The following is a 24,977-nucleotide window of genomic DNA, read 5'->3' on the forward strand; positions in this document are numbered from 1 at the left end:
GATGAACTGAGAATTTGTAAATAATTGGCTACTCTGATTCAGACTACGCTAGCTGCATTGATTCGCGAAAGTGCACTTCAGGATATATTTTCATGCTAGCTAGTGGAGCTGTATCTTGGAGAAGTTCCAAGCAAACATTGACGGCTACTTCCACTATAGAAGATGAGTTCGTATCTTATTTTGAGGCAACCTTACATGGTGTAAGGTTGAAGAGTTTCAATTCGAGACTTAGAATTATGGATTATATATCTAGGCCATTAAGAATATACCGTGACAATTCAGCTGCTGTTTTTATGGTTAAAAATAACAAAGTGGTAGTCGATGCATGAAACATCGACATTGAGTATTTTGTCATACGAGAACGTATTAAAAATAAGAAATTAATTATCGAGCACATTAGCACTGAAATGATGATTGCAGATCCTTTGACTAAAAGCATGCCACCATCGAAATTTAAAGATCATACAGAAAGAATAGGACTTTGTTCCATTATGTAATTTTGTTGTAAGAACAAACTAATGGAACTATGATATGATATTTTCTCATATTTATTATGTACACATTAATTGATTCGAGAAATATCAATAAAATTTGATCTCGAATAAACATAAGTTTTATTCATTAAGTTATATAGATTTGAGAGAAATAAATCATTGTGATACATAGAAGGTCATACTCGTTTTAAGATGACATATCGTCATGATTAATGTATTTTGTTTCTTCTATGGAAAATAAGATATGAGCTAAGTGGGGGAATGTAAGAAAAACAGTGGTACATATCAATTCAAAATGAGAATTATTAAAAGTGTCGACAATGGCGATGATCATTACCTACATCTTTTGAAAAAATATGTGTACGTCGCCTCAAATTTAGAAAATTGCGACACGCATTCTCACTCTCTTTTTGACAATCAAGCTCCCGCGATCACTTTTTGATGGTATGAGACATATAAATATCAGCGATTAAGGTCTCTAAACACACATCTCATAAGAACAAAAATGCATCATCTACAGAGAGTTTGAGTGCTTAGAATGCTTCAATAGGAGGAAAATCGAAAATTTACAAATTATTCGATGGCCCGAGGTACGCTCGATCCGCTTCTGCATATTATTTATCATGTTCATAGATGTGTAGAAGCATGATTTTGTTGAAAAAACTAATACACCCTATACTCAAGCGAGCTCGACTAAAGATATTCTTTGGAATTTGAGTTCAATCTGAATGAATATTTTTACTAGTTTGAGTTTCTCGAGTATCAATTGTGATTCGTCTATTTTTTTTTAATACTATTTGATTGATAAAACATACAGTTGATTTCTAATAATTATGAATAAAATATTAATTAAAATCATATTTTAAATATTAAGGAATTATATAAGGTTAATTCAAACTAGAGATTTTAACATTTAAAATAAAGGATCTTATTCCACATAGTCGCAATCCCTCTTTTTTATATAAAAAAAAAAATGGCCTCGTTATATTTTTTTATTGAGAAATGTAATAAATTTTAAAAAACAATATATGTAAAATTTATATTTCAAACCAGCACATTTCATTTTCAAAAAAAAAAAAAATCAATTTCCTAAAAATATGCCTAAATATAACCTAGTGGCATTTTTAATAAACAATCATATTAACCTCAAGATTGGCCATTTTTTTTTAAAAAAAAATATCATAGTTCCTCGAATTTAATAGAATTGTTATATTTTAAAAAAAAAAATTGTAATATTTTATTTAAAAAAAAAACCCCAAGACTAGCCGATTATATTAAAAAAAATTATTGTCACTTGTTTAAAAAAATATCGCCACTTTCTCCATATTAATGTTTTAAGCTATTACTCAACTGAGTCGACTCGCAGTTTCAGCAAAAGAAATGAGCTTTAGCATTTTTTATTTATTTTAAATATTAACTTCATTTAATCCGATAATAGCATATAACAATAATAAGCATTACATGGTAGAAGCTGCAATAATCATAATTCTCATGCTTGTATGAATACAATACATCTCATCAAATTATCGTGAGTCCAAAGCCAAAATTCTAACATGTCTGTATGGATACATACAGTACGAAATTGTATGGGACTTACTTATCGGTAGACTCAGTCAGATTTCGGAGGGATATGGTTGCCACCATTTGCAATCTTGTACAGATAAAATCCAGTCATGAGAAAACTGCAAACAAGAAACCAATGGTTAACAATTCTGCTTGTCTAGTTAAATCGAAATGCTTTCTACTGTATATTTAGTTAGTATCAGATAAGTTGCAAAGACAAATGCGGGAGACGAGGGTTGACCCATTATGTAGAACGATAAAGAAAGAACGTTGCAAATGGTATCCAGTGGAGGCGATACTTCGGCACATTCTAAAGGAAATGAGAGTAGGGTTGAACTCCGAAAAGGTTTGAGAACAGAACAAGGTCTCGTCCCAACATTTTGGATAAGAAAAGAGTTCTAAATATTTACAAATACATTTCCATCCATAGTATTCGGACAAATGAGAATTGCTCTGCAAGTCGAGGGGCAGCCGTAACGGAAGACTATAACTAGAAATTATCCAGCAAAGAATTGCTTAGGTCATTAGGTGTGTGAGCTTTGATTCTATTTTTAACGCAGCCCACTCTCTCTCTGCTGGGTATCAGTTAGCCAAGAAACACAAACATCCAGAATACCATGAATAAATCAACTCAACAACGTAGGCATGCCATAGCAAATTATAAAGCAACAAGATACAGCCAACTGCCAAGGCTGGCTAGCAAGGGTGATTTCCCCAATAAATTTTTTCTTGTAATCGAGTATATTTTAAAATATAAAACGTAGCCCTCGTTGTCTGCAACATAAGAAATACTTGGTTAAGTGCAAGTTTCTCACCAACTGGCTCATCACTTTCTTAGAAAGGGAATGGGCTGACATAACACTCAGCCTCTTCGAGTTCATCTATAAACTAGCTCAGATAATCGTAGACGCTATTTTGTGAAACTCAAATACACTAACAATATGCACAAAGATTTTCAAATCAATACAAGTTGCAACTGCACATTTGAGTTTACTTCACCTGATCCCAGCAACCATACCAGCCGGCATTATCTTCGAAGTTTGCAGATACCTCTGGGTCATAACCCACGTTAGCAAGGCAGCAATAGCTGTTCCAAGAAACGTCAAAATGAATGAATCAATACGCAATGCAAAACCATACAAAGATTGAACTCAAAAAATGACAAATATCAATATTTCTTTCCTGGTTAATTAAGCATTTTCAATATGGTGATAAGAAGACTTCATATCAAAAAAGGGATATTTCTCAAAGTCGGATCATGAAGAGATTCCAAATTTAAGTCCATTCATTTTAATATGAGGCCCGTTAATTTGTTATCAGATTTGTAGAACAATGGAAAATAACTTTGATACATATTTTCTTAATTTGAAATTAGAATCAGATTAGTACATAAACTATTGTTAATGATCGAGTTGGCCATTATATTATGGTTAATTATGATTACGATACATTAATAGTAAAATTATCAAATGGATTCATAAATTATTGAAAATAATTAAATCCATACATATAATAATTAATTATTTATCCTCGTTTCAATATTTCACTTAAATTCAATTCATATACCAATTTTATTTTTGATCTAAATAAATAAAACAAGTATCGATTAGAAAGAAGAATACCCGTCTCCAGAATCAACGCAAAGTAGGAATTTTTGCGCTTGTGGTAGGCTTGGAGGCTGAGAAACCCGGCGAGGACGAGCAGCAAACCGGTGCCGGCGCCACCAGCCAGCGACGCAATGCTGCCTTTCTTCGCGTATCCAATTACGCCACCTACCACCAAAAGTAGCCCATACGGGATCGTGAAGCAAAAATCCAGCATTTTCCTGAACTGGGTTTATGAGAAATTTAGGGTTTTCCAAATTTTTGAGATCAAATTTAAAAGATGGAGGAAATGAAGAAAGATCTTGAAAGTTTCAATGGTGACGGCTTGCTTGTTGAGTCGGTCCATTTGTTCATGCTATCAACTCCGTTTGACCGTAATTTTTTTAGTGTATTTTTTATTTTAATCTCGATCAACAATTTTTTTTAAAAAAAATACTTTAATATTTAAAATATATTCGAAAAGTTCAATTTTTTTTAAAAAAAATCGTTGACTAAAATTATCTCATAAATTTTCCCTAATTTGTTCATATAGAAGTTGACACAATGAAATTTTCATAGGAATTTAGTTACTACTAAGCTTGTCTAGGATATTATTGGGCATCAAAAATAATAAAAGAAACATGCATTTATTTACCACCCTAATCGGGTGTACAAATAATAACACGTTGTCAAACACATGAAATGGGAGTTGAAATTGCCCTATTTAAGATCGAGTCAAAAACTTGTTCGACACGATCTCACGGATCATATTTGTAAAATGGATCTCTTATTTGGGTAATCCATGAAAAAATATTATTTTTTATGCTAAGAGTATTACTTTTTATTATGAATATCAGTAGGGTTGACCCGTCTCTTAAAAGACCTACTCTAAGATAGATAAGCCAAACAAACAATACGATATCAAACGGAATGTCATGTGATTAGACCAATCGATTGAGGCGACTCGGCAGCATGCTTTGCAAAGGCAGGGGCAGACTTGAAAATTAATCATAAGATATTTAGAAAACCAAAATTTATATTTTAAAGAAATTCAATATAAATTTTGAATTTTTGAAAATTTATGAGCCCCGACTATTCTACTCATCATCTATTGAATCTGCCTCTCCTCAAGAATGCTTGCCTGACAAAATAATCACAACGCAAAAACATGTAACAAAAGTATAAATAAATGAAGCATACCAAGCAAGAAAACGAAATGAGGAGAATCTGAAAGACAGAATAAAAGTAAGAACCGGATTTTAAGACAACAAAGTCTCAGCAAAGTGCACCTATAATGTAAATGAACATTAAATTGCTTTTGACTGCAGATAAACAGAGCATACTCCTAAATCCTTTTGCTAGTGAGAAGGGTTCCCACATGTTCGCCGATATATGAACCACGAGAAAAGTAAACATACTCATTCAGCTGTCTAGACTCTAGAATGCCGTTCCACTCGTTCAAACACATATTTGTTGCTGTACGATCAGAAAGATTTCCGATCATGGAATGATTGTTTTGTTTTCTAAATCCATTTGAGCGGCATAAGTTTCTGGAAACTCAATCTCAGGTATGGAAGTTGGTTCTGCTGCAATGTGCACCTCGTTCTCTTTCATATTTTCCTGTTCAGCCTAGAGCAGGTTATGTAATCAAAGAAAGACGCGAGAAATCACCACTTGTATTGTGTTAAACAAAGATATTTGCATAAGTTAAGGTTTCTTCTTACCTTTAAAAGCTCCGTCATCTTCCCGGTTTCGTAATCGAAAAAAGGTTTTGCACCAGACACAGTTTGTAAGGACTCAGATGAAAAGGGATCAATGGTATTTCCCAAGTCTTGTTTTGAAATGCCATCTAAATCCTCTGATAAGCAATTTGATGTTTCCTTACTGTTCTCTGTCTGAGTATCCGATGTTTGCGAAGAGCCTGATGTATCGGTATCTATTGATTTCATTGGTTGGTCACCTTTTTCTAGTCCGCTGTCATAGATGCTGGGGGCACCTTCTTTAACAGAACTGGTGTTAATCTGCTCGCTAACTATGGACACTTGGTGGCCGTGATGAGGCGGTGTGGCCATGAACATCTGGCTAACTGGTATAGATCGGTCCGGTGGTAACATGGCTAAAGGTTCGACCATATGCACATCATTGTCTCCAAATTCCAACACGTGACCAGATTGGGGTGTGTTTAAAGGTATTTGATCGGAAGGTGATATCTCATTCGAAAAATCGCCAGGTTGAAGTAAAATAGGAACCACAGTGCCTTTCACATCGACTGGAGGAACACGAGGAGCAATTTTTGGCGATGAATATTTGTGTTTTAGAGGAACTATTGCACCTGGTTGAATAGGAAGTTTCTCGCACCGTGACCAACCTCGTTTTTCAGTGGGCATGCGGACTTCATTTCTCCTGATCATTTTCATATGCGGGGCCACATCGTTAGCTGCTGTGACTGGAATAAAATGTCCAGGTTTGAAAACAACACCCCTTAAATTTGTATCTGAGTTACCAATTCGAACAGTAAGCAAATAACCAGCATCAAATGTAGCCTCAACAACGCCACTCACTGGCTGGCCAACCATTATATCAACTCCATTGGTTTGATCAGCTCTCTGAGAAAGGTATTCTTTCGTTCCTACAAAACCAGGTGGTGTGTGAGCAGCTTTAGCATGCTTTGAACTGGGATCTTTACGTGGACGACCACGTTTCCGCTTGGCAGGAAGGACTGAAGGGCCAGCAGAGCTCTCCCCTTGATTAAGTTGATTCATTTTGGGAAATAGCTGCAAAGTTTATTTATTTCCTAGTCAATTCAAATAAAGAAAACTCTTTAAGTAATAGCTAGCGGTCAGGCCTCAAACGTAAAGAGACACTTCATTGTAGGTAAGAAAATAACAATTCGTGCATTCTTTCATGATTAATGATGATAACAAGCAACAAACATAACTTAAATAACCAAAGGATATATTAATATGGAACCGTGTCTAGGCACTTTGTTACCATGAAATTTATCACTTAATTAATTCTTGTGCTACTTCTTCAAGGCAAGAAATTCATATGCTCAACTTAAAGACTGAACGTTATGTTAAACAAGGTTATCATCTCAATCTTTCTTCCTTAATATGGTGCTCCTAGAAACTTATTTTAGGTATATTCTCTCTTGGCATTAATTTCGTCTAGATTTTTTTCCTCTATTATAGAAGGTCCTAGAAATTCTCATATTCATCGACATACTTTCCACTTTCAGCCGTGATGGAGAGAATAAAAATACTCACACAATTTGGACCCTTCAGCAGATTTATACGGCAGAAAAACTGATACCAAACAATGAGTACAACAAGACTGCAGATACCAAACACACAAATCCCAATATCAGCTCGGTGGAAGTGTTGGTAATCAAGAGTTAGTCCTACCAGCCACTGCAATTCCATGCACTCACGTGAACAACTTTTTTTAATCATCTTTTATATAACATCATGTTTGAATATATAAAGTAACCATACATACCATCTAAACAAAAAAATATACTCATTCTCGACTTCACTATGAATTTGGCGGTTGACATTTCAGACTCTGGTCTTGGAGAAAACATTGAGATCAATAAGTTCATTACTAAACAAATAGCTGCAAATAATAGAGCCAACAAAAGGATTAAAAAAACTATAGTTTTGTGAGTTTATGAATAAGCGCTTTAAAACAAGTGTTGCTACCAGCACAGGAAAAAAATGAATCATGAAACTTTACACTTAAGTATGTTATAACATGGGGTGGCAAGAATTGCAGCCCAGTAAGGAATTGGGTCATTCAGGTAGCTTATTTTATTCAAAAGTTTGAACAGCCAAGAGGTTTTGGATTTATATTTATAAGTCTTGGCTTGGGTTTAGAAATTACAACCCCTCAGAAATTCATTATCCAAGATGCATCTATATTTGATATGGATCAATTCGAATACAGTGCTTGAGAAGGACTTTCTTTCACTCTTTCTTATGAGAAAGATTATAAATTTAAGCCTCTTCCCTAATTTCTTAATGGAACAAATTCCCAGATATTTTCCTAAATTTCTCTCCATGATTTTTTCGAGAATCACCAAAGGAAATGTATAAACCTGAGTGTAAGAAATGTAGATAGCTCCTGTAATCTGCAATAGCGAGAAATACTCAAGTTTTAAAGGGATCGTTAACGAGCTTATTCAGACGTGGTGTATGATGCTAATAAATATATTAACCTACTATTCCTTAAATTCTAACATGAGGGATTGAACAATTTAGTGTTATGTTTTATTCATCACGTAGTTATTTTCATTTGAACACTTAATAATATAGCTTAATAAATCAACTAAGTCTACATGATTAAAGATTATTTATTTCCAAAAAAACAACATTGAACAAGCTCTGAAAAATCCAGCTATGTGCCAGCACTGAGTGCCATTCATGTCATCGTCCAACCACTGACTCACTTTTAACAAGATTAAGAAACAGATAAAATAAGGGGGCAATGGGGCATGCAATATGAAGACAATGATATGGAAGAAGACCAATAACACCAATTAAAATCCTCCTTTCCAAAGGCTGGTTGAGAGCATCACACCATCAGGCATCAACATTATTTGATAATCTATCATAAGGTGGAGAAAGATTATAGATATAAGCATCTCTCCAAAGTATACAATTATACATACTACAATGTTTAAACTTCAAAATTGTAAAACATTGATGTAAACGACCTCTCCCATTCCTCAAAATATGGCAGATTTTCAAAGTCATTGCTAACTGTTTCTAGTAATGAAATAGAACAGTTTACATACCTTATAAATAAACAAATCGAGTAACTGAAGGCAAACCAGCACATTAAATAAATACGGAAGAGTATACCTTGACGAGCGTCTACAAATATTTCTTCGAGAGAATAGGAAGTAAAATCAAAGAAACTAACAGAAGAAATTTGGGGATCTGAAACAAGGATTATGAAAATATTGCCATGAATAGAATGACAAAATCACAGTGAGGGCACAGTGGCACACACATTTATAACTTGAAGAGACAGACTTTTGAATTAAATTTTTCACCAGCTCGAGCGATAAAAGATGCTTTTGACACTAGAAAACAACTACTATTATGAGTAGGTCAAAAGAAAAATTAATGTGATGACGTCTCAAATAACAGATGTTGAGTGCCATATCAAATTTTTAGCCACATAGTATTTCACCGTCCTTGAAAAAATAACAGATGCTCAATGTTGTGTTTTTATTTATTTTATTATCAATTTATTTTGTTAGTGCATGCTAAATACACAAAAAGTTTGTCATTGAATTATTTTTGAAGCAAGTCAATTAGCTTTGAGAAACATAAAGAAAATGATAAGAAAAAAACAAAAATTAGTACAGAAAAATAAGACAATAAAAAGTCTTCCTTAACAAGAAAACAGAAACTCAACGGACACATTCGTTAATACCAAACTTAAGCCATTATGCATATTTCCATGAAACACTTACGAAAATCCATATTATATTTAATAAAATCTCGATTAGATTTTGGGAATCTCGCAATGGATTTGAGATAATTCATCCACTGGACATAGAAAGCTTGTGACAAGTAACAAAAAAATGAGGTGGTTTATTAAAACTTGTTATTGATATTGCAAATTTCATTTTTGAACAATATTGCACTTTCATTTTAACTTATAAACATTGATATTTAATAGAATATGATTGTGAGTAACAGGACGACGATCGAAGGGTAGTAGCAAAGCATATAGATTAGCTTCCAGAATTCTGAAACATTAGAAGGGAAAGGACTCGATGTAAACAATTTATCCAATCGGATCGAGTCATTGACACATGCCGGGAAATTCAGCCTGTTTCCAACATTTTCACTCGTGCATTTCAAAATAAATATCAATTAATTAGCCAAATGGCAAAGCAAATGATATTCCAAGCTTAGATCCCAAGTTCGAGTTGCACCAAGACCAGGTGCACATGCGGCTGAACAATTAAACTAGAATATGCCAAGCAATTGTGCTTTTTCACCTGATTTAATATCATTTTACTATATGACAATACCATGTAAGAGACTGTAAGTTATATCAAATTGTGTAATCAAACTTAACCTTCGTTAATTAGAAAATGTCAATGGATATGAAGCAGCGATTTGCGAATTCACGATTCACAATTAAACTAATATCCACATTGCATTAGTATCTGCACCTCATTGCAATAAATAAAACTGATAAAGAATTAGAAAGAAATAATCAAACGAATCAGACACCAAAAAAAGTAACATGACTCTAAAATTACACGTCAACTCTATAATAGTTATAAGCATCAAAATCCACTCTTTCCATTTTACGATTAGCCATCTTCACACAAAAGCATACCAGAAAAAATCTCACAAAACCATGCAACAACTAAAATCAATAAGAAACAAAAAAATTAAATCAACTAAACTAAACCAGCAACGTCGACCACATCTGATATAATTTTCACAGAACAGAAAAATTATCACCCGTGTAAAACAACGAAATTTCATACAACTGATAAAATATTGTTGTGCAAAAAAAAAAATTTAAAAAGAAACCAATTTTGAACAAAATAAATTATGCAGGCTGGTGAAATGGCAGTACCTCTGAGAAGCATTTGGAATTATTTCTTCTGAGTGAAAAATCTGAAATCCAGACTGAAATTCTGCCCGTTAAACCCTAGCGAGGGATTGAATTCAAAGTTTTTGGGGGCTTAGAGAGTATTAATTATAATTTGGCAGAAGATTATTTTTTTATTACGAGCGTAATGAACAAAGCTTTTTTTGGAGCTCGGCTTATTAAAATGACCTGACTGTGACAGAAGTAAAGCACAGACGAATTGTAATGTGAAACGTGTCTTCAATGAGCCGGGTTTATTTTTCATCTGGCCCAACTATATAGAAAATGGGCTTTGTAACAGATTAGCCGAATGGAAAATATTTCGGTAGCCCAGCCCAGTATAAATTTAACAAAACAATAAATGAATTGTAATTTTAATTTTGGAGAAGTAAAAATATATATTCCTAAATATTTAAACTAAGTTTATTTATTTTTTCTATGAAGTTTGAGTTATTTGTTTTTAAATTTTGTTGCAATTAAATTAAATTACCGATTAAAGAAGTTGTACTTTGATTAATTAATTTTATTGAATAAATGAACTACTTTTTATTGCTCGGAATTTTATTTTTTTTTTAGTTTTGTTGGAATGAAATGATTTTTTTGCTGGTTCGCCATTGTCGAAATGTGGAATTTGAGATGTTGTAAAGTTTAAAATATTGTAGATATAGGAGTGGTCTCATGTGTGACCGTCTCACAGATCTTAATCTGTGATACGGGTCAACCCTACTGATATTCACAATAAAAAGTAATACTCTTAGCATAAAAAGTAATACTTTTTCAAGGATGACTCAAATAAGATATCTATCTCACAAATACAACCGGTGAGACCGCTCACACAAGTTTTTGCCTATATACAGTGTCACTATCAGTTATAGTTTTTGATAAATTATGTCTATTATATATATATATATAAACAAGATTTCATTACTAACCTTCGGAATCAAATAACTTTACATAAATGAAAGATACAAATCAAAAAGGATTTCAGATTTCTGGGTAATGGTTAAATGGATTTGGATTTGGATCTGGGAATGAGTAGTTTAGAGAGAGAGAGAGAGTGGTAAAAATTTTCAGTAGAGAGAGAGAGAGTGAGTGGTAAAAAATTTCGGTGTCTTCACACTGAGGTATTATCCCCTTTTTATATACTTTTTTGGGGGTATTTTCGGATTTTTTTTAAACATTTAAAAATGTACATATCAATACAAATACGAATACAATGTCATACAATCTAATACAAACATTTATACACCACTATTTCCAAATATTGGTCCTTGGTCATCTGGTCCAAGGAGGCCATCTTCTTCCAGGTTAAGCGAATCATCAGAGGATTCTGCTTGAAGGTCCTGGTAAAAATTTCATTAGTATAGCTTGCATTTCTTCAGGAGTTTTGGTAGCTGCAAGCATTGCCGTCATTTGGGATTTTTGTGTCAGGAATTCTGTCTGTTGTCTTAGTGGAATCCTGTAAAGCGGTTTTTGAGTTGGACTCTTGTATTTTTATTATCGGTGATCCAAGCTTGGACATTGGTAGTTGTAAGGCTTGGAGGAATTTTAAATTTATCTCACCATTTGAGTCTAAATCTTCTCTTAATTTATAAAAAATTTTCGTCTGAAAATTCAACAGTCCAGGAAAGGGAACCAAAGGAAGATAAAATTTCATGCAAAAAAGGGCAAGTGGATGGAATCGTTTTTCTTCTGCTATTGGGGCATATTGGGTTCTAAAAAGATTAAAGGAATTTTGGACAGGGTGTTTGAGGATCTCATAGGTTGGGAATTTTTTGGGATTGTAAATCTTAGTATCAAAATAGAATAACCAGGTGTGCTTGTGTTTCTGGTTTTGAATTAACAAGGAATTGTACCAGGCCTGTTGATAGTCCTAGTAATTAAAAGGTATTTCAAAAAATTATGCTTCTTTATATTTTTCTGGAAATAGTATAGGTTTTGAAAAATCATAACCCCAGTCAATTGGAGCAATGACTTTTAGGATTTTGCAGGTAGAATAAGCAGGATCATCATGGCTTTGGTCTAAGAAGAAGTTTTTGAACAATGCGGAGTCAGTAGTTTCCAGAATTGCTTGGTAGAAATAAGGGGTTTTATTTCGTTCCAAGGTTTATAATATTGTCCTTTTCCAAAGTATTTTTGAAGTGTTTTAAAGGGATCTTTTCATGAAATCCTAGTTCAACATGTATTATATTTTGCCAATTATATTTTTCAAAGTAATCCGAAAGAGGGTTTAATGGTGGTTGTGTGAGAACAAGCTGGGAATTTGTAGTGTGATAAGAGGTTTTTGAGGAATTATCGGAAAACGAAACAGTTTGGAAGGAACCTTTGGTAAGAGTTTCTTTATAGGGTTTCTTGTCGGAGCTTTCACTTACCTGGGTTTTGGCAAAGGCATTTTTTATTTCAGGTGTTTGGAGAAAGGATTCAAGGATTTTAAGTCTTTTCTCCAAATCATCACTTACATGTGGTTTTGATTGTGCAGTATCTTTAAGTTCCTCTTCTTCTTTTTTTGTAACGATGTCATACCAGGTTTTGGTTTTTGCTAGTTCGGCAGGAGTTTGAACAGGCTTTTTATCTTTTTTGGGTGGCATTTCTGTTTTGGAGAAATTCTTTCGTGAGGAAATCAGGTAAAGAATTTGTATCTCCTTTTATGAATTCGATTTCGAAATCAAATATACTAAGAATAGCTTGTCATCTTGCAAAAATTTGTTTTGAGGCAAGATTTTAGACATCTTTTTGTAAAATTTCTTTTGCACTCTTACAATCTATTATTAGTAAAAAAAAATTTGTTTAAAAGGTCACTCTGGAATTTTTGGATGCATAAAACAATACTCAAATTTCTTTCTTTATAGATGAATAATTTTTCTGGGTATCACTCCAATGGACAGATGTGTACTGTACTATCACTCTTTGTTTTCTTGTTTTTGTTTTAATATTCCTCCATATCCTAAATCTGACACATCTGTTTCTACGATTTTTTGTAGGTTGGGATCTGTGATATAAAGATATGAGATTTCTAACACTTGCTTCTTGATGTTTTTTACAATTTCTGTGTATTTTTCTGTCCATGGTTTTGGGTTTTTTCGGAGTCTATCATGTAGGAATTTTGTTATTATATTGATATTTGGACAAAAATCTAGAATATAATTTAGATTTCCTAAGAATCTTTGTAGTTGGATTTTATTTTGTCTGGAAATTTATTTGTGAATTCTAAAGATCTCTCAATGGGAGTTATGGTACCACGAGATATGTAATGACCTAAAAATCTTATCCTAGTTTGAAAACAACTTATTTTTTATTTTGATACAACTAGACCATTTTGTTTTGTGATATAAAGAAATGTTTTTAGATGTTTAAAATGATCATCGACATTATTAGAGAATATTAATACATCATCAATATAAACAATGCAGAATTTTGAATAATCATTATATATTTCATTCATAATACTTTGGAATTCAGAAGGGGCATTTTTAAGTTTAAAAGGCATTACATTCCATTCATATTGTCCAAAGGGGGACAGTAAAAACAGTTTTATATTTATCCTTTTGAGAAATTTGTATTTGCCAAAATCCAGATTTCATATCAAATTTAGAAAACATATAAGCATTGTGGAGTTTTTGTAATAAGTTTTTTTTATTTGGTAATGGATATCTGATCCATTTTAATGTTTTATTTAATTGTTTGTAATTAATTACTAATCTGCGCGTTCCTTTTTCAATTTCTGAATTTTTATTAACATAAAAGACAGCACAACTCCAAGGAGGTCTAGATTTAGAAATTAACTTTTTTTTTTCTAAATCTTGAATTTCTTTTTTACAATGTTCTTCTAATTCAAAATTCATTTGGATTGGTCTAGCCTTAGTTGGTATTTGCCTATCATTGAAATCTTCTTCATAAGGAAGATCAACAATATGTTGTTTTCTATTCCAAAATGTATTGAGAATTTCTGAACAAACTTCTGTTTCTAATATTTTTTTGACTTTTTGAATTTTATTTTGAATTTCTTTTGTTTCTAGTTGGTTGTATATTCTTTTTAAAGAAACATTTTTTTTAAGATTTTTTAATTGAAAAGTCTTCCCTTGGATTATTGTATTAATATTATTTTCATAAATTGAACATGTTTTTATTAAGTTAAGGTTTCTAGTTCGGGGTTTTTCTAAAAGTTCAAATTTTAATTTTTTATGATTGAATTTAAAAGAAATATAGTCATTGTTTACTTTATACGGAGTAATTAAACTTATAAAAGGAGTTCCTAATATTACAGTGTGATGAATATCATTTACCAAAACAAAAGTGGTTTTTATGAAAATACTATTATTTATTATAGATGCGTCTGTTTTTGTATTTACATTTAATCTTGAATTATTTGCAGCTGAAAGTTTTTCTTGTGTTTTTTGTTGGAATTCAGTAGGTACTATTCCTGATTTGATACAGTTTAAGTCTGCACCAGTATCAAATAAGGCTGTTGTATCCATTTTGAAATTTTCTGAAAACGTTAGATTTATTTTTAATATGTATTTTCTAGAAGTTATTTCTCTTAAAACGAAAAGAAAATCTTCAGGAATTTTTTCAAGATTTTTAACTTTTTGGGTTTCATCGTTTTCTGTTTCTGAAGAATTTTCAATGTTTATATTTTGTAGAATTAATTTTATTGCTTCAGAATTTTGAATATGTTTTTCTCTTAATTCTCTTATTTCTAATTTTATTTCTTTTATATCTTTTTGTAAGTCTTGGATTGTGATCCTTTTTTCTTTTTTCTTTTTCTAATATTTCAGTTAAGTCGTAAGTATGTTTTGAAGTCCTTGGAAACTTTTTATTTTCTTCTTTGTCATTTAGAGATTTTAGAATTTTTTCTAGATATTCTTTTTGGATTGTTGGGTCATTAATATTTTTCAATATATCTAAGAGAAGTGATTGATCTTTGGTGAGCATATTAATTTGTTTTTCAGATTCACTACCGGTTATGATTTGTTCATCTACTCATGATTCATCAATCTTGGTAGAGTTTTCAGTTTATGAATTTTTTTCAGAAGAATCAATCAAGAGATTAGAAATTTTATTTAATATTTCTTTTTCTAGTTCTAATCATTTAATTTCCTATTTAACCTACAATAATTTGCTGTATGACCTTTTTTATGGCATCTATAACATTCAATATCTTTGAAGGATTTTTTGAATTCTTGCTTGTTATTTTTAAATTTCCTAAATGGTTTTCTTTTTGGTTTTTTGTAAAATTCTTCTTTTGGGTTAAAATTGTCTTTTTGATTTCTTCTAAAGTTTTTCTTATAGGGTTTTTTATATATTTTTTGACAATTTTCTGAGCATTTTGATGAGGATGGTTTATTAGTATTTATATCAAATTGATTACAAAAAGTTCCCAATTCTTATTTTGTTTTTTCATTTCTCATTTTAGGTGTTTTTGTAACTTTAAATCTTGGCATATTTTTAACCCTTCTTTTGGGTTAGACTAATTAATTGACCATAAATGTATTCATTATAGGCTATATTTGTTTACCGCTGTTTTCTCTAATTTTATTTCGTACTTTATCTCTTAGAGGAGTTGGTAATCCTGCAAAGAATTTTTCTTTCCAAAAAGTTTGATTAGAATCTTCTCTAAACATTATTCTAGTTAAAAAATTATTTTTATACCATTGAAAATTACTTAATTTTTTACATTTTAGATTTGATAGGAGTTCTGCATTTTTATCTTTTAGATGTGAAGGATCTCCAATAAAATGTAAAGAAATTATTAATATTAAAGTTGCTACCGCATCTTGTTGTGGATTACTATTTTCATCTAGAATTGGTATTCCTTCTTCATATGTTTTTATAGAGTTTAAAATATCTTCTTGTTGTTGATTTGTGAGATAGTAATCCCACCAAACTTTTATTTGACCTGAGAATCTGCTATGAGAAGTTCAACAATAGTTTTATCAGTCCCCACTTTGGGTTTTATAGGCATTTGCAGTCATAGTCATTTGTTGTAATAAATTCAAGATGTTATATTCTGTCATTCCATCTATGTTCCAATTGTAGACTGAAGATGTCTTAAAACTTGGTTGGGTTAATGGTTTTAATACTCCTAAATTAGGAGCAGGAATAATTTGTAGGGATTTGTCCCAGATTATTTGTTGATATTTGTAGAATTTTGGAATTGTTCTATGGTTTCACCAATATCAGAATCTTGACTTAAAGTATTTATTCTAGGGATGGATGAAGGTGTATCCGGAACAGTCCGATTCATTGTTTCATTAGAAATACTAGTTGTTGCCATTATTCTATTTAATTGATCTTGAAAGATTTTTTTATAAATTGAGACTTATTATCTTGAATATTTTTTACACTAGGTTTAGATATTTGGTAAGGTTTAAAAACGGGATTTTTAAGTTTAGTATCATTATTTTCAAGGTTTATTATTGGTTGTTTTTGTAAATGTTTTTTTAATTTATCTAATTGTTTTCCTATGGTATTTAAATTCACATTTGTGAAATTATTTTGTGTTATAATATTTTTTATGTTGATCTTATCATTTTCTCCTGAATTTTTTTTATTGGAATAACTTATATTTGATGATTTTCCATATTTATTTTTATTCTTTGTAAAGGAGGATGATTAGATTGGATTATCCTATTATCAGTAATTGTTTGTCATTCTTGTGTTTTATTTTTTATTGTAACAGGATTTACACTTTTAGAAAATGGATATTCCAATGAATTTTGAGAAGCATATATTTCAAACCAGTCAAAAAATAGAATATGTATTTTATTTGTATCTACAAATTCATAGAATTTTTCTTGAATAGATTTTCTAAAATCTATAAAGTGTTGGAAAAACCATAATCTTTTTTCCAAGTTATGTTTGGCATACAAATCATCATGCAAATTTTTTTTATTTATTTGAAAGTCTTTTTCTATAACATTTAATTAATTAGTAATATTTTCTGTGATTGCAGAAAATGTTAGATTTGTTGGTTCTTGATATGATTCTGGAGTATGAAATTGTTTTTGAGAGCTTTCTTCTTTTATTTTTGTATAGATTGGTCTAGAAATTTCAGAGGCGTAGTCTACATTTCTTAAAACTAAATTAGGTAAATCTAAGGTAGAATATCTATTGTGTTTTATAGGGAATGTTTATAACTGAAGGAATTTGTGATATTCTTCCTAAATTTATGGTATCAGCAATAGAAGAATCATCATATCTATTGCCACTACCAGATTTTCTATTAAATGAGAGTTTGACTTTTCCATTTGCATATTGAGTTATTTCTTTTAATTGGGTGTTTGTTTCTATGTGTCCTATAGGCTCTGGGTTAACAGCACCTTCTAAGATTCATTCTTCAGGTAGTGTTATATCTTTTCATTGAATTGGTTTTGGAATTATAGTATTGGATTTTTCTAAATCTGTTTGTAGTAAAAGGGTTTCACCTTTTTACTATGAAATTTTACTTTTGTAGCAAAGGCCGAATTCATAGCCTTGTAATGAATTCTAAAAATAACAGCAACCGGTATTGATCTTTTAAGCATATTATAATTATGAGTTTTTATTTGTAAAACAAAGGATTTTAAAATGTTTTTATCGTTTAAGGATACTGAGAAGTTTGGATAGCAATCAAAAGAGATTGGTCCAGTACACAGACTGGATTCAACATAACTTAATAATGAATTTTCGAAATTTGTGAATCTGGCATCTCTTAAAATAGTACGAATGGAAGTATTTAATCCCTCTTTAGTTAAGAGTTTTATTCCTACTTGAACCAATCTTATGTGAATGTATTTATAGTTTTTATCTCTATATTTTCGTAAAGAGTTTTGAGATAATAAATTGATTGTTTCAAAAGGCTTTGTAAGTTGTATATATCTTTCTTCTGTTTTAATTGTGAAATCAGATTTAAATATTTGGAATCTGGAGTATTTGTAAATCTGATCCTTATTTATTATAAGAATTTCCCAGTTATCGATGGATTTATAAAAATCTTCTATAATTATTTATTCGGTGTTAATTATTTTATTATTGTCATAAGAAGATGTAGCAGCAGAGTTTAGAGAAATAGATCTAGAGAAAATTGAATCCATAATTAAAAATTTTATTTTTGAAATTTATTTTCTCTCTACAATCCTAAGCAATTCTTAAGTGTTACGGCCTTGAAGGACTTACTACCCATACTTTCTTAGGCAAAAACAGTCAAGAGAACCTAAATTTCTAAAAAAAAACAAATCTATAATCACATACCCCCTGGCTCTGATAGCATACAGGAACAGGAAATTAACACCAAAAAAATTATTCTAACAATAAAGCAACTTAAAACAACGATGATTCTCTATAGAAGGAAAACCACGAATATAGAAATTTAAATATGCAATAAAGTAAACTCAGATGGTTTCTCTATTGAGGAGATCCACAAATTGCAGAAAGTAAATTGCAGATATTAAAATTCTTTAAGACCAGGTTCCTCCCGTTTCTATATATATATATATATATATATATAAAGGAACTATTTATTTATTTGTATATATAATAATAAAATAGAAGATGAAACAATAATTGAAATACCAGAAGATGCACCGGCGGTATCAAATGGATCCAATGAATGTATTTAATTTATTGCATGTGGTAGCCAATGCATGTACCATATATCCTAAAATTCTTGGATGCTCTGTTTTATTTATTTAAATAATGTTTCTTTTACCACTATATAATAAATTATATATTAATTTGCAACTTAGGACTAGTTTCTACCAAATTCATTAATTAATTTTTAATTATCTCATAAATAATTTAATGAATGAATAAATTAATAAGAACTCCCAATATTATGGAAAATATTAAAAGAGTATTAGTTTAGTGAAACCATAAAATAATACATATTAGTAATCATGTACATAATTTATATAAATATAATTAAATTTTTTTAATAATATTTTTTGGTGCTAAGTATTTTTTATTCAAAAAAAATTAAGATTGTAGTAAAATCGAGACGACTAGAGATAATTTTTTAATATATTTTTATAATTAATTATTTAATCATGATATTTTTTTGTTAATTTTAAATTTATATTGCTTTGTAATAATTTTTTTAATGTGATATAATCTTTTTTTTTTTGGTTGCTATACTATGGACATTGGACGGTCATTCTTCTCATTTATTATAAAATTAAATAATAATATAATTTTTTTATTATCCGGATGTGGTATAGTCTTCTTTGGACGTTGTTTTCTCATTTTTTTAAAATAATTATTTGGAATTATCAGTTTTTTTTTTTTTTTTGACAAAAGGATTATTATATTTTTTTGTAATTAGTAAATTATTCGTTTATTATTTCATAATATTTTTTAAATAGCCAAAATTAAGGATACATTATTTATTTATTTATTTCAGTTATTTTATAAATATATTTCTATTTCATTTCACATGTGTTTCCATGGACTGCATTTTCAAACTTTAAAATCCCTTACTAAAATCAAATCAAATTATGTGACTTGGATTGATTTTAAAATCATTCGAATCGTAAAAAATATTTTGGTTCAAGTTTTGAATTAAAATAAATCAAACAAACCCAACATTAATTTTTTAAATATATATAATAATATTTTTTAAATTTATTGTGAGTTTTCTTGGATATATGTATGTTTTATTTGATTTTTTGTTTGTATTCTATTATTAGTGACAATTATAACAATCCAGTTACACTGAAAATTTATTTATTGCAAATTTTAGTCCAAATAAACACAACCACCCTAAATGTTTAAGATTTTTTATAAGTCTTAAAATTTTGTAACATACATAAATATTTTAATATATAGTTTTTACTTATAATCATTTTAATTCACGATCAAATAAAATATTTATTTCACTTCTATGATGCTAATTTTCCAAATTGCGATATCATATGCATCAATTCACCGGGAAACTTAAAACTCAAATTAGTCATACAAACCAAACCAAAATTCACGAATTTAGGATGGATTGGCTGTAAAAGTTTCATGGTTTGGTTTGGTTTGGTTTGGATTGAAATTTTGTAGACGGATAAAATATGATTTGGTTCGAATTTTAATCTATAATCGAACTAAACTGTAGTTGAATAACTTACTAACTTTCTTTATTTAAATGTAACTTCTCGTAACCACACTTTTTCAATTTTTTGTTTCAAATTAAAATTCGAGAATATACATTGTCTTAGGGCACCCACAATAGTCGGTATTGAGGGTGTCATGTCATCCAAATATTTTTCACCACCAAATATTCACAATTTGTGTCCTCTTGATTTGTGTCCAAAGTAAATAACCGATTATAAATTTGTAACCGGTTATTCATATATATTTTTTTTCATTTTTTAAATATCTTTTAATTAAACTTTCTAATTTTAATAATCATTTTAATACTTTTTTAATATTCAAAAATATTTTTAATATTTTTTATAAAATTGTAAGTTATTTTATTTAAATGAAAATAAACTATTAATTAAAGTGACAGTGAGACTCATAAATATTTAATTGGTGAGATATTTGATTGTGAAATGTGAGATATTTGAGTAGTGAAATATTTGAGTGATGATGTGGACTATAGGACCCACAAATATTTGGAGAAAATACATTTACTACTCTGGATGACCTTATTGTGTAGAGAAAATATCATATATATTTTTAAATATCAAGTAAAAGATTCTGTTTCTTCCAAATTTAGATCAATAAATTAAGGCAAAAATTTGTTTGAGATGGTCTCACAGGTCGTATTTTGTGAGACTGATATCTTATTTGACTAATCAATGAAAAAGTATTACTTTTTATTGTGAATATCCGTAAGGTTGACCCGTATAAAGATTCGTGATACCGTCTCACAAGATACCTACTCAATATTTTTTTATAAGTTCAAAAAATTCAATTAGTTTAATTTTCTATAATTGTGGTTTGATCTTATAATAATTGTGGTCACTTTGTAAATATATCTACGATTTTTTTTTTTTTAAATAAATAATTGATCAAAAATTTAAAAACAAATTAGCAAATTTTCTCTATTATTATTATTATTATTATTATTACCTTATTAATGGTGCAGTACGACATCGTTCCTAAACAAACGCAATCCAAGGTTTAGATTGATTCCGATGCAGTAATGACTGGAACGTTGACCGTACAAATCGTCTCTCACGCAACGTATACTTCCCCCACCCCTCGATTCTCTTCCCCAGAGACATCTCCGGCCCCCCACCTCCAGTCTTGCGCTTCACACATGATTAAATGTGAAAGTGAAGCCAGACTGTAATGGCGGAGCCTAGACAGGGAAAACTATGAAGATCACCGTTGGAAGAGCAAATACCCAAGAAACCCATCTTCCGGGACAATCTGTAAGCCACCCGCCGCCGCCAGATGTTTCCCAGAAGTTTACTTTTACACGCAAGCAGCCTCGCCGGAAATCGAGGATTCCCGGCGTCGGCGTGTTGTTGAGGAGGGAGGTCGGGGTTTCGTCGGTCAAACGGAGTAGTCGCCCGGAGACTCCTTTGCTTAAATGGAAGGTTGATGAAGGGAATGAGAAGAGTGAGTCGGTGGAGAACGAGAAGTCGTCGCCTAAAGTTGGCCGCAGGGCTGGGGAGGTAGTGTCGGCGAGGAAGCTCGCGGCCGGGCTGTGGAGGCTGCATTTACCCGAGTCTCAGATCAATGGCGGCCGAAGCTCAGGGCTTCAGGTAGTGTTCCTCGGTAAAGATTGGATTTTTCATGTTTTTTCTTAAATTCGATTCAATTGTTTTGAGCTCAAGTTCTTTCAAATGAATGAATGGGCGGATCATGCGGAGGGCGAGCTCCGTTGCTCATACTTATCTGAGAAAAAGATTGAAACTTCATATATAATTCTTAAAAATCAGTATTTCTATTCCCAAATTTTATCATGTTGCCCCTTGGTCCGTGCCGTAGAGGCAACCGTGCATTACAGTTCAGGAATTACTGAATGCATTTGGGATTTCGTGTTTAACTTGTTTTGGATGGGATCGAGGTTGTCATAAACAATTTATCAGTGTTAATGCGAACACAAATGTGGAAGAAGATTATGAACCATTTTCATGAGTTTGGTCACTGTAAACTTTGTTATATAATTACTTCTCATTTCTAATTTTGCTATTTATTTCTCAATCGAAGTCAGGAGATGTCGAGTTTAAGTCCGCAAAACGTGATCATCACCTTGCTAAAGATCATGCTTCTCCTCGAAAAGAGTTGGTGCATAGTCTGCATTCTGTGTCTGGCCAAAGAACTGGACTATTGCACAAGGTATACCATACTGTTTTTTCTATGAGTTTCTTTGCCATTGTTACTTTCACATGTGATTACGGATCGAAACTTAGAAGTAATAGAATGAAAATAAAATAGCTAATTTCCATCAATTTCTCCGGGAAAAAAAAACATTGATATATTTTATTTCAAGCCATAAAGTTTCATTGCAAGATACATGGCTTATTACATGATTTCAAATCTTCTGATATTCTTGGTACTATAATTTTAACTATTAGCTATTAGTTATATCAAATTAATATATATATATATATATATGGCACATACCGAACCACGAATCAATACAATTAACTAATAAAGAAGTTTCACAATGCATCACCACTGTATTGAATTGTGAACTTTTGATATTTTCACGAATGTTCTTTTTCCTTTTATTTTTGGTGTTGGCTTACCTCTATTTCAATCCTTCCTTTTTTTAGTTCGAGCCATCATATCAATATTCCAACTCTGAAATGGAGGGTGTTACGAAGTGGGATCCTATTGGTTCGAAAACGTCCAATGCATCAATGCAGGTATTTGACCAACCAAGGCACCACGACCAACAAGCAAGTGCCGCCTTGTCCACCCTCAAGACCGAACTTGAGCGAGCAAGAGCTCGAATCAATGAACTTGAAACAGAGCGTCGATCTTCCAAAAAGAAACTTGAACAGTTTTTGCGCAAACTCAGTGAAGAAAGAGCTGCATGGCGAAGTAGAGAACATGAAAAAATTCGTGCTATTATAGAGGATATGAAAGCTGATTTAAGCGTAGAGAAAAAAAATCGCCAGAGGCTGGAGATGGTCAATTCTAAGCTGGTCAATGGATTGTCGGATGCCAAGCTATTAGCAAAGAGATATAAGCATGCATATGAAAAAGAACAAGAGGCGAGGGAATTAATAGAGGAGGTATGCAATGAACTTGCTAAAGAAATTGGAGATGATAGGGCAGAAGTGGAAACGGCGAAAATGGAGTCATTGAAACTCCAAGAGGAAGTTGAAGAAGAGAGGAAGATGTTGCAGATGGCTGAGGTTTGGCGTGAAGAACGAGTGCAAATGAAGTTAGTTGATGCTAAAGTAATGCTCGAAGAGAAGTATTCTTATATGAACGCTCTTGTCACAGATATTGAGTTGTTTTTGAATTCGAGAAGTACAACATTTGATAGGGAGGAGTTGACGAGGGCGGAGTTCCTTCGACAGGCGGCCAAATCTGTCGATATACAAGATACCAGGGAATTGACGTACGAGCCCGCGAATCCTGATGATTTTCTCTGTGTATTTGAAGATGTTAATTTTAGCAAATCCGACAACAGGGAGGAGGCTGAACCATGTGTTGGATACAGTCCAGCCAGCCGTGCACGAGAGCCTTCTGACATATCTATGGATCAGAACAGTGAACGTGAAGAAGACGCTAGTGAGTGGGAAACTGTAAGCCATGCTGAGGATCAGGGCTCAAGCTATTCACCTGGTGGAAGTGATCCTTCTGTGACCAAAAACTTTCGGGGCAGCAACGTCTCAAGAAATAGAGGGGAGTGGGAAAAAGACGGAGGAGAGGAAACGCCAATCAGGGAAATAAGCAAAGTTGGTCAGATGCCACCACGAAATTTGAAGAAGGTTTCATCTATTTCTAAGCTATGGAGATCATACCCGAGTAACGGTGATAATTACAATATTGTGTCAATTGATGGAATTAAGGGAAGGCTTTTGAATGGGACTAATATGTCTCCCGATCATGGTTCGGGAAAAAGTGTGACTTATCCCACGGATTTGACTGGACAATGCAGCTCGCCTGACTCGGGGGTTCCACAGGCAAATCGAGGGACGAAAGGATGTATTGAGTGGCCACGTGGCGCACAGAAGAGTAGTTTGAAGTCCCGACTTTTGGAAGCGAGGATGGAATGCCCAAAGATCCAGTTGCGCCAGGTTTTGAAACAGAAGTTTTAGAGGCAACAAGCACCCATTCTGCTCTCCCTTTGCTGTCTGGATCATCTTGAAACTCATGACAAACCTTGTAGATACACGCTTATAACCAGGCTTGGCAAATGCTTCATCCATAAACTACGTGGAGCCAAGTCGTGTATGGTGTCGAATTCAATGTTGCCGCAACAGAGGTGGCCGGAAAACGTGTTAACATTTCAATTCCTTATGACATTATTGAGATTCGTCTGTATTTGTAATATGAATTTTAGAGAGCCACTTCAAATGAAACATTTCTTCTCGGTCCCTAAATAACATTGTTGTCTGCTATAGCTAACAACCATGTTTGTTAAAACGGTGAAAGACTACTTTGCGGGATAAAACACATCACTGCCCTCGACAGATTTGTGCCTCCCTCACTTGTATGTTACACAATCCAAAAAAACAATCAGCCCAGTTGAGTAAAAGAAAATGGGGAAAGACCCAGGATGTCGGACTGCTCTGGCAAATCACGAGTAATCAAATATTCAATTTCTGTTAAATTG

The 24,977-nt window shown here is 31.9% G+C and overlaps 3 protein-coding genes across 8 annotated transcripts; 1 reads left to right on the forward strand and 2 right to left on the reverse strand.

The window, feature by feature from the left end:
• Positions 1-1,936: 1,936 nt before the first annotated feature.
• LOC140805782 (protein FATTY ACID EXPORT 5-like) lies at positions 1,937-4,016 on the reverse strand. Its single transcript, XM_073162088.1, has 3 exons — positions 3,680-4,016; positions 3,057-3,144; positions 1,937-2,176 (listed from the first exon to the last, which is right to left on the reverse strand). The coding sequence occupies exons 1-3, from the start codon at positions 3,876-3,878 to the stop codon at positions 2,104-2,106; spliced, it is 360 nt and encodes a 119-aa protein (XP_073018189.1). The 5' UTR covers positions 3,879-4,016; the 3' UTR covers positions 1,937-2,103.
• Positions 4,017-4,857: 841 nt separating this feature from the next.
• Positions 4,858-10,424, reverse strand: LOC140804938 (uncharacterized). 6 transcript variants are annotated; one of them, XM_073161094.1, is made up of 5 exons: positions 10,250-10,424; positions 7,139-7,204; positions 6,907-7,050; positions 5,365-6,414; positions 4,858-5,269 (listed from the first exon to the last, which is right to left on the reverse strand). In XM_073161094.1, exons 2-5 carry the CDS (start codon positions 7,139-7,141, stop codon positions 5,141-5,143), a joined length of 1,326 nt encoding a protein of 441 aa, XP_073017195.1. In that variant the 5' UTR covers positions 7,142-7,204; positions 10,250-10,424; the 3' UTR covers positions 4,858-5,140. The 6 variants fall into 6 exon arrangements, with proteins under 6 accessions (XP_073017195.1, XP_073017197.1, XP_073017201.1 ...); XM_073161096.1 differs by having other exon boundaries at positions 4,858-5,260; positions 10,250-10,422; XM_073161100.1 differs by lacking the exon at positions 7,139-7,204 and having other exon boundaries at positions 6,907-6,973; positions 10,250-10,421.
• Positions 10,425-21,329: 10,905 nt separating this feature from the next.
• LOC140804533 (uncharacterized) lies at positions 21,330-24,747 on the forward strand. The gene is made up of 3 exons (XM_073160572.1): positions 21,330-21,942; positions 22,391-22,519; positions 22,960-24,747. Exons 1-3 carry the CDS (start codon positions 21,550-21,552, stop codon positions 24,457-24,459), a joined length of 2,022 nt encoding a protein of 673 aa, XP_073016673.1. The 5' UTR covers positions 21,330-21,549; the 3' UTR covers positions 24,460-24,747.
• The last annotated feature ends 230 nt before the right edge of the window (positions 24,748-24,977 follow it).

Source organism: Primulina eburnea, chromosome 11 (assembly GCF_022965805.1).
Source record: "Primulina eburnea isolate SZY01 chromosome 11, ASM2296580v1, whole genome shotgun sequence".
Taxonomy (NCBI): Eukaryota; Viridiplantae; Streptophyta; class Magnoliopsida; order Lamiales; family Gesneriaceae; genus Primulina; species Primulina eburnea.